Source organism: Electrona antarctica (assembly GCF_951216825.1).
Source record: "Electrona antarctica genome assembly, chromosome: 11".
NCBI lineage: Eukaryota > Metazoa > Chordata > Actinopteri > Myctophiformes > Myctophidae > Electrona > Electrona antarctica.
The window spans coordinates 2242197-2253176 of NC_136792.1; the positions used below are offsets into that span (position 1 = coordinate 2242197).

Below are 10980 nucleotides of genomic sequence, written 5' to 3' on the forward strand. Positions count from 1 at the left end.
AACACACAGATGTAAAGGGTGTTCAATAGCACTGATTTATGGAGAGAGAAAAAATACATAAACCTCAAAAATTGAGTTCATGGTTTCCTCCCAACAGCAGCAATATGCTTGTGTGAGAGCAGCTACTACGGAACACACTTAAAGATGGAGTTAGGTGGTTTCAGCAGCGGTATGCTTGTGTGAGCGCAGCTACTATGGAACACACTTAAAGATGGAGTTAGGTGGTTTCAGCAGCGGTATGCTTGTGTGAGTGCAGCTACTATGGAACACACTTAAAGATGGAGTTAGGTGGTTTCAGCAGCGGTATGCTTGTGTGAGTGCAGCTACTATGGAACACACTTAAAGATGGAGTTAGGTGGTTTCAGCAGCGGTATGCTTGTGTGAGCGCAGCTACTATGGAACACACTTAAAGATGGAGTTAGGTGGTTTCAGCAGCGGTATGCTTGTGTGAGCGCAGCTACTATGGAACACACTTAAAGATGGAGTTAGGTGGTTTCAGCAGCGGTGTGCTTGTGTGAGCACAGCTACTACGGAACACACTTAAAGATGGAGTTAGGTGGTTTTCAGCAAAACTCATCCATCGCCAAGGACTTATTTAACTTCTTTTTCATGATGTCCTGGAGCGCCAAGGACGTGTTTTTCGTGTTTTATAACATGGTAAAAAAAACACTTTTGAAAAAAATAAAAATATATAAAATAAAATAAAATATATATGGTGGCGGTCTGGGCCTTTTGGCGCCCCCTGGTGGCGATGGATGAGTTAAGGTACATAACACGCACACACGCACACGCAAGACCTACGCTGAAAAGACTATCATCGGAAGTTGCGGGATTTTAGCGGAAGTATCTCCCAAGGAAATGACGTTGATGCTTTACAAATCAGTTTTGTGATTGGTCGGGAAAATATCGTATCCGGGGGAAATACATCTGATGGATGTTCCGGACGATACGTCCGCCGATAGCTTCTTTGCCTTACGTTGTGACCAGGCTCTTATTTTCGCAGAAAAGTAAGCCTGGGACAGAGGCTAATGTTGTCTTAACTAATGGGAGCTAATCCTCCCATTATTTGCTCCCCAGAGACGGCCAGTTGAGGGACAAACAGTTGAAGGACAAACCACCATGTTATGCCTACACATTTTGTAAGCGTCTTTGTTCGAATTGTGTGAATTGTAACGTTATGATCAAAGAGGACGACTTCTTTAGATCCCCCACAGAGGCTAAAACTTAAATGAATATACCTGCTGTTTCTGTCTGAGCCACACAGTCTACTGTATCTCTAGCTCTATAATGCAGTCCTCGGGCTCGTTATATAAAATATAGTTCCTATAGTGCTGGTTGCTGAATACATCATTTGCTATTATTTCTGTGCCTTTTTGTGGAATAGTCTGGAAACGTTTGAGCCTTTGTTCCATAGTTTATAATATGTGACCAGAGAGACTGCCATCGCACAAACTCCAGCTTTTCACCAGAGGAGAAAAACTTTTTTTTCACATACTAGAGCATGTCTGAAATAAGTGTCAGAGCTGAAATCGACATGTAAATATGAAATGAATGCTTAAACATTTAGCTAGATGTAATGTTAGAGACCACAGAAGACATGTAAATATGAAATAAATGCTTAAACATGTAGCTAGATGTAATGTTAGAGACCACAGAAGACATGTAAATATGAAATAAATGCTTAAACATGTAGCTAGATGTAATGTTAGAGACCACAGAAGACATGTAAATATGAAATAAAGGCTTAAACATGTAGCTATAGGTGTAATGTTAGAGACCACAGAAGTGAACCTTTCAAGCCTGTTTTCTCAACTGGCGGTTTTCTGCAAGACATTACTCTATAAGCCATATCTCCAAAGCTGGTGGGTCAAACTGAACAACCAATATGTCAATTTGAAGATATGATTCCCTGCTTTCATATGACATGAAAAAAAACGAAAATTCAAAAAAATCCAAAGGCAGTCCCTCAGTCAAATTTAGTCACATATATCCAAAGCTCACCATGTAAAATTACCTCTCTCTATACCACTGTCTGGCGCTTTCTGTATACAGTATGTGGGACGGGGGGTTGGATTAGGGTCGTCTACTGGTCACTATAGTCTATATTTTAGGTCCTTTGTGTTTTTTGGCTGCTATTCTTTCATATGAAGCACTGTGAGTTTGCACCTGCAAATTGAGAGTGTAGATATAGTGGCCCTCTCCATCGTCAAAGGTGCCCACCCCTGATCTACGCCAATGACGGGCAGTCAGATTGATTTATAATAGAAGACTTAGGCCCTATTCGCACAGGATTAGTATTACGTACCCCAGGACCTCATAATATGGAATAATCACGGAGGACTTTATAATTTTTATCCCACGATTTTGCAACACATTTTTTTCACCCAGTGTCAATTATCCAATGTAATCCTGGGCGCTACACTTCCTCTGCCAACCTGGGGGGGGCAGCGGACTGACCTCATGCTTCCTTCTATACATGAGGAGTCCAAGCTGCTTCTTTTCACCTGACTGGACGGAAGTAACACGTTATTCTGACCAGTTCCTTTCCCCTCCATCAGGCACCCCGGCTGGCCAGGGGGAGGTAGTTTAGAGACCAGGATTACTGAATGTTTTTGTGAGGGTACCTACTCTAGGGGACAGGGGAAGAACATGTGAGGGTACCTACCCTTAGGGGACACGGGGAGAACATGTGAGGGTACCTACCCTAGGGGACACGGGGAGAACATGTGAGGGTGCCTACCCTAGGGGACACGGGGAGAACATGTGAGGGTACCTACCCTAGGGGACACGGGGAGAACATGTGAGGGTACCTACCCTAGGGGACACGGGGAGAACATGTGAGGGTACCTACCCTAGGGGACACGGGGAGAACATGGGAGGGTACCTACCCTAGGGGACACGGGGAGAACATGTGAGGGTACCTACCCTAGGGGGACACGGGGAGAACATGTGAGGGTACCTACCCTACGGGACACGGGGAGAACATGCAAACTCCACACAGAAAGGCCCTTTCGCCAACCCCGCCTCAGGTATGGGCACTGATGACGCGGAGGAGCGAACACGCCCCCAGTGCCCACAGCGGGAATCGAACCCAGGACCTTCTATAGCTGTGAGGCGACAGCACTACCAACTGTGCCACCGTGACCCCGACATCTATATATTGAAATTGTATTTCTTTAGAGCATAGCCCCTTGAGTTGTATCAACTCGTTTTAGAGGGGGTCCTTGGGCACAACACAATGAATACAGTACATAGTACATACAGGTAGACAAAACAATACATTAAACATGTCGACACAGCACAATACACTTACATCAACAAAACATAGATGCTCTCCAAACCACTCAAACACTACATCAAGACCAGAAACAACTGCACTGAAACACCTAACAAAATACTAATAATAGTGATACATCTGTGTTTTAATCTTGTGCGAATCGACAATGTCTGTGATTTGGGCTGTAATAATTACAGGCCAAATTACTATACCATAATTCAGCAAACAACACCAGGGTCCTGGGGTAATACTAATCCTGTGCGAGCAGGGCTTTAGATTCACGCCAACGGTGGCAAATGTGTTAATGAAGCATTGTGCTACTTCACGGTAGACAGACCATGGGAGTCATGTACGCCTCAGCAGTAATCAGCTGTCAATCTGCTGATTCAACAAGACTTCCCGGAGCGATGTGATGACGGCGGAGACAACTCACTTCAATGAACCAATAATCCCTCTGTTGGCGGTAAACTAACCCCTTTAGACCTGACGTCAATTTATTAAATCATGAAAAATTTCTGAAAAACCTCATGTTTCTGTATCAGTGGTTCTCAATATTTCATGTCAAGGACCCCAAAAATTATATGTAATTGGCCGCCGACCCCCATCTGAAAATATGTAGTTCCAGGGACCCTCCCAGAAGCAAAGATCTGAGCTAAGAAACATTCGCTCTGAAATAATATATATTCAGATTTGAGGCACATTTTCACGATTTTTCAAAAATAGCAGACCTACAAGCTTGTAGCGCGGCACTCGGTGCCGCGCTACAAGCTTGTAGATCTGCTATTTTTCAACAGCTAAAGTGAAACGTAATGCTTAAAACCCCAAAAGGGGTTCGCCGTCCATAATGAACTAAACACGAGCAGTGCGGTGGAGTTGCAAGCAGAACGGACAGCTTGGGCTGCAGTGCTTCTGAAAGAGAAGGCGTGTAAACACTTAAACCCTGTACTTACTTTACTGCAGTATTCCCCGAGGGCTCTCTATAGTAATTATACTATATTTATTTATGTTAATGAGTGACACGACGATCAAGACTTTTGGACTTTAGTTGTCGCTAATACTCTCTCTTGAGTTTTTCTAATTAGTTCCACATTTCTATTCAACAACAATCGAAGCCCATTCTCAAAACAAGCTGCTACATTTAAATGAGGCTTCCTCCATTTAATCACTGCTACACCTTTGAAACCAAAGAGACAACACTCAATCTTGTAGTGTTTGTCGTCTATTCTATTGTGATATTATATATTTAATGCCTTAAGGCAGGGGTGGGCAACTTTGACGATGGAGAGGGCCACTATAGTTCCACACTCACTCTAAAGGGCCACTATAGTTCCACACTCACTCTAAAGGGCCACTATAGTTCCACACTCACTCTAAAGGGCCACTATAGTTCCACACTCACTCCAGAGGGCCACTATAGTTCTACACTCACTCCAGAGGGCCACTATAGTTCCACACTCACTCTAAAGGGCCACTATAGTTCCACACTCACTCTAAAGGGCCACTATAGTTCCACACTCACTCTAAAGGGCCACTATAGTTCCACACTCACTCTAAAGGGCCACTATAGTTCCACACTCACTCTAAAGGGCCACTATAGTTCCACACTCACTCTAAAGGGCCACTATAGTTCCACACTCACTCTAAAGTGCCACTATAGTTCCACACTCACTCTAAAGGGCCACTATAGTTCCACACTCACTCTAAAGGGCCACTATAGTTCCACAATCACTCTAAAGGGCCACTATAGTTCCACACTCACTCTAAAGGGCCACTATAGTTCCACACTCACTCCAGAGGGCCACTATAGTTCCACACTCACTCTAAAGGGCCACTATAGTTCCACACTCACTCTAAAGGGCCACTATAGTTCCACACTCACTCTAAAGGGCCACTATAGTTCCACACTCACTCTAAAGGGCCACTATAGTTCCACACTCACTCTAAAGGGCCACTATAGTTCCACACTCACTCCAGAGGGCCACTATAGTTCCACACTCACTCTAAAGGGCCACTATAGTTCCACACTCACTCTAAAGGGCCACTATAGTTCCACACTCACTCCAGAGGGCCACTATAGTTCCACACTCACTCCAAAGGGCCACTATAGTTCCACACTCACTCTAAAGGGCCACTATAGTTCCACACTCACTCTAAAGGGCCACTATAGTTCCACACTCACTCTAAAGGGCCACTATAGTTCCACACTCACTCTAAAGGGCCACTATAGTTCCACACTCACTCTAAAGGGCCACTATAGTTCCACACTCACTCTAAAGGGCCACTATACAGTAGTTCCACACTCACTCCAGAGGGCCACTATAGTTCCACACTCACTCTAAAGGGCCACTATACAGTAGTTCCACACTCACTCCAGAGGGCCACTATAGTTCCACACTCACTCCAGAGGGCCACATTGCATGTATTACTGTCTCAGCAAAAATAGCTGATCTACAAGCTCAGCTTTTTTGAGCTTGTAGATCTGCTATTTTTGCTATATTTGAATTGAAATCCTGAATAAAGCAGGTCATGTTTGGATGGAGTTGTACCAGCTGAAATCAATTATAGATCAGTGTTCTGATATTAACCTGAGGGCCACATTAAGTGAGGGTGGGGGCCGTATGTGGCCCCTGGGGGCCGCCAGTTGCCCATGTATGCCTTAAGGTCTATCAGTTTGTGTAAAACAGCCTGGGAGAGGGGAGGGGGAGGGTGGGGGGAAGGTCAGGGGAGGAGCAAACCACGCCTACGTTATTGAGGAGACCATTTGTAGGCTTTGTGTACCATTTCGCCTCTAGTGGCTCCAATGAACTTCGCCCATCTCTATAAATAAATAATCTCTGATAGGGTTAGTAATGGATTTTTTCTGCTTGCTCATGATCAGAGCTTCCGTGCACCAGAATGTCTCAGTAAAACCTTGAGGGAATGTCATGACATTTGGCACAAAAAACATCCACTTGGACTCAGGGTGAACTAATCAAAAGTCAAGGTCGCCTCATGAAACGTTGTTCGATGTTCATGAAATTCCATCAAAAGACAAGTCTTCATACACTACATACGTATACAGTATACTACATGAGTCTGCAGGGACGGAGTAAACCCCACGAGGGCCCCTGGGCCGGTAATTCTTGCAGGGCCCCCATAGCGCGCGGGCACACGACATTTTCGTGTTTTTATCATATTGACCTACATTTTTACAAAATCTAACAATTTTTTTTTTAAACAAAATCAATGGCCAATGAAGGGCCCCAAACGCCCTTTTCAGGGTGTCAAACCTAGTACCGCATGGTCCAATTTCCCCTAGGGGCCCCTGAGAGCCAAGGGCCCCTGGGCCACGGCCCCACTGGCCCAATGGCTAATTTGTCCCTGTGAGTCTGACCATACATGGGCGTAAGCGGCAACTGTTTGGCATATATGCATACGACCTCGACGTGGCATTTCTAGTGCTTTGCTGTTTTATATAACATACTGTAGATGAAACCCCCCTTTGAAATTAATAACCCGTTTGACTGCAGGTCGGGTCATCTGTGTTAAAGGTCTTGGGTTTAAACATTGCATTAAAATTCCTTCTGGTCTGATTCGATCGTTTCACAGCAGCAGTTCAAGCACATGCGGGGTCAGAGAAGCTGATCAATATTTCAAACATGTAGTTCCCTTCCCTGCAACCCCCTCGGCTTCCATGTCGCTCTACGTTACTGCTGCTAGATCTTCACATGCTATCATAGCAGCTACAGTGAAATGGAAATCCAGTTGAGCACTCCCAGATATACTGTACCATGACGGAGAGACTGACGAGCAGACCGGCGTTAATGATCATTTAATATAAATCAGGGCTAATTCTCTGCTGGAACAACAACACTTTTTTCTCTGGAAGATATTCCTCACAAAAACGTAAGTAATATGCCTGTAATATTTGTTTTGGTGAACATTACAATGTCTAGAACATACATACATATGTTATTATTGTGAAATATATGTCCCACATTAAATTAGAGCATGATTCATACTTGTTGCTTTTGGTCAACGTTGGCCTATCTTGGTGGCAAAAAATACAAGGGTATAGGCCTAATGTTCACCTGCTACTGTTCAGCCTTATATATAGTTTTCACAATAGATTTAATCAGTTTAATCAGAGAGAGAGAAACAGTGAGAGAGAGAGAGTAGGCTATATGTGCATTTTTACTTTAATTTCTAATTTCCAATGATATTTGTAACCATACCAACAGTCAGAACCATACAATTTTATGTTAGGAGTCCTCAGCTGGTTCCTTTGTTCACAAAAACTGAATTGTTTGCTTTGAGCTGTAAGCCTCAGAAAATGTCCACCCAAACTTTCTCTCTCCCCCTAAACAATAAATATTCAACTATAGTTTAACCAATATATTCCCGTGTTATTTCTCAGTATGTTTAATTTTCTTTCAATACTAGAAGGACAGTGGGACCAATGTGGTAATTGTTGGGGGGTTGTGGGGGGGGGTTGTGGGGGTTGTTAATTATTCATGATGATGATGCCCACTTAGGGGCAATCATCATCACACAATAGGTTGGCCAGACAGTATTGTATGACTTGTGAAATGTTGTCCTGCAGTGAGCAGTGATGTGTAAGAACTTAGCACTACTAAATGTACTAACGGTATGTCTTTATTTCATTTCAGAATGCCTTTCAGAATGCCACAACTAAAGAAAGGGCCTCGCTTCACAGCAAGGGATGTTCTGGATATGGTGATGAACGGAGAGAGTGATGTTGACATAGACATCAATGAGACTGATGAAGAGTCAGATGAAGAGGACTGTGGCGTGGGGTCCAAAGAAAACCAACCACCCAGTGAACCCACTGACCGCCCAGCAGACATTCAGCCGCCCCAACTGACCAAACCCGCTCAGCGCCGTGATTCAAGATATCAGTGGCTGAAGAAGGACTTCATCAGCCCTAATACAGACTTTTCTGGCCCACCTCTGACCTCTGAAGATTTGAGTTCTCTCCAAACACCACTGCAGTACTTCCGCCAGTTTGTGTCCAAAGACATGATTGACTCTCTCACAACGAACACAAACATTTACAGCCTTCAAACAAAAGGAACATCAGTCAACACAAGTCCAAAAGAAATTGAGCAAATGTTGGGGATGTATCTGAGAATGGGCATTTCTCAAATGAATGGATGCCGGATGTACTGGGAAGCAGACACACGAAACGCGGCTGTAGCTGATGTGATGCCACGCAACCGATTTCAGTCTTTGTTGACCTCGTTACATCTGGTTGACAACTTGACCGTGCCAGAGAAGGACAAGAAGGACAAACTCTGGAAACTCCGACCATGGCTGGATTTGTTCAGAGAGAAGTGCCTACAGGTGGTTCCAGAAGAGCACAACTCTGTGGATGAGATGATGATTCCATTCAAGGGAAGATTCAGTTCCATCAAGCAGTACATGAGAGGCAAGCCACACCCCTGGGGCTTCAAAGTGTGGGTCAGAACAGGGATCAGTGGCGTCATCTGTGACTTTGACGTTTACCAAGGGAGCATCGATGGCGTACGAGCCAAATCTGAACTTGGCTTGTCGGGGGATGTCGTCATGAAGCTTGCTTCGACACTGCCCAACGGGCAGAACTACAAGATATACGCGGACAACTACTTCACATCTGCTCCACTGGTAGAGAGGCTCCTTGGTCGCGGCATTCACTACACGGGGACAGCAAGACAGGTAATGACCACAATGATAACAAGTTATATGCTTTTGGTTATCCTTTTCATATTGCTTCTGTATGTGTGCTTCTGTACAACTTACTAATAAAACCATTCATTCTTTCATTCAATCACACAGGTCCGCCTACCAAACCTCACCCTCGAAGATGACAAAAGCTTGAAGAAGAAGGGGAGGGGGGCCTTTGACTACAGAGTCGAGAAGGACCAGAGCATTGTTGTGGTCAAGTGGTTTGACAGCAGGACAGTCACTCTTGTCTCATCCTTTGCTGGAGTGGACCCCGTGGATGTTACTCAGCGCTGGGACAAGGTCAGAAAGACCTACATCGATGTTCAAAGGCCATACATCGTGGGACTCTACAACAAGAACATGGGCGGTGTGGATTTGCTGGACTCCCTCACAGCCTTGTACAAGTTCCCTCTGAAAGCCCGTCGCTGGTACATGTACATCTTCTGGCACACCATCTACCTTGCTGTGGTCAACGCCTGGCTGATCTACAAACGGGAGTGCCAAGCTCTCAAGGTCCCACCGAAAGACGTCCTGAAACTCAGACTCTTCCAGGCACGACTTGCATCCTCTCTCATTCTGGTAAGAATCAAGTTCTGTTTACCATCTGTCATTTTAATATTTCACTGTTTGCATTATCTCAGACTTGTATCCTGATGAATCTTTGATGTGTATATTAATTTATTCTGTTCTAATCAGGTGGACACTGCAGTCAGAACGCCAAAGAGGGGACGGCCATCTTCAGCTCAGAAGAGACAACTGGAAGAGAGTCCGAGCCACACTCCATACAAGGTGGCACGACCACATCATCCATCAGATGTTTGCAAAGACCAAGTTGGACACTTCCCAATGAAGACACAGAAAGGGCGCTGCAGGAATACTGGTTGTTCAGGTTACACCATTGTGAGCTGCAACAAGTGTGGTGTCCGCCTGTGCTTTGCAGGAGAGAAAAACTGTTTCTGGGACTATCACAACTGAGCAGGTGTGAATTGTCAGGAATGTGCAGTGTCATATTGGGTGGAGAGCAGCTTGCATCCTTTTATCAATGCAAATCAGTGAGTTGGCCAGACAGTATTGTGTGACCACTGAAAATGGTTTAGGTTATTATGTTTCTTTACTACATATATTGTACTGATTTTTATTTTGTTCTTTTAATAAAATGTATTAACAAATATGGCTTATTGGTGTTATTATTCATAATGTATACTGTTCTGAGGCCAAATATTATTCATAATTGAGGCCAAATAATAAACCATATAAATGAATCCTTAAGTTGTTTTAGTGAAGTAATTACACATTCGCCATGTTATCCATAAAAAGGGCCTATAGGAAATGTTGCTATGTGATGGACCCAACGTTGCTATATGGCAACATTTGCATAAAAACTTACCAAAAGATTAAAAAAATAAAAACATTATATTTTCCTCTCCAAAGTACTCCTACAAGACCATCTGAAAGGTTTAAAAAAAAAATTGCAAGTACAAATACATCCGGGTCTTACAGGGTTAAAGACCATTTACTACATCTGTGTGTTGGTTAAAAAATCACACCCGTGTGAACTGAGTGGTGTAAGGTCTTATATAGCCTGATCAGCTGTGGTCTGACGTAATGTCTGACGTAATGAAATCACACACGGGTGAACTGGGTGACCGTAGCAACCATGCTCATTTTTTGAGCACAGACAGACAGACAGACAGACACGTAAACTAACAAAGCCAGTCGTAGGAGTGGTTTACACCACTCAAAAATATATTGAACCAATGAAAAGTATAAAAAGAAATCACACCCGTGTGAACTGAGTGGTGTAAGGTCTTATATAGACTGATCAGCTGTGGTCTGACGTAATGTCTGACGTAATGAAATCACACTCGTGTGAACTGGGTGACCATAGCAACCATGCTCATTTTGTGGTACGAACAGACAGACAGACAAACTAACAAAGCCAGTTGTAGGAGTGGTTTACACCACTCAAAAATGGGGGGAAAAAACCTCGTAACTTCATT

At 44.0% G+C, this 10980-nt stretch overlaps 1 protein-coding gene across 1 annotated transcript; it reads left to right on the plus strand.

The window, feature by feature from the left end:
- Window positions 1-7939: 7939 nt before the first annotated feature.
- LOC306932986 (piggyBac transposable element-derived protein 3-like) lies at window positions 7940-9955 on the plus strand (the record flags this gene model as incomplete). The annotated part of the gene is made up of 3 exons (XM_079514955.1): window positions 7940-8971; window positions 9092-9559; window positions 9677-9955. 3 exons carry the CDS (start codon window positions 7940-7942, stop codon window positions 9953-9955), a joined length of 1779 nt encoding a protein of 592 aa, XP_079371081.1.
- Between the last annotated feature and the right edge of the window lie 1025 nt (window positions 9956-10980).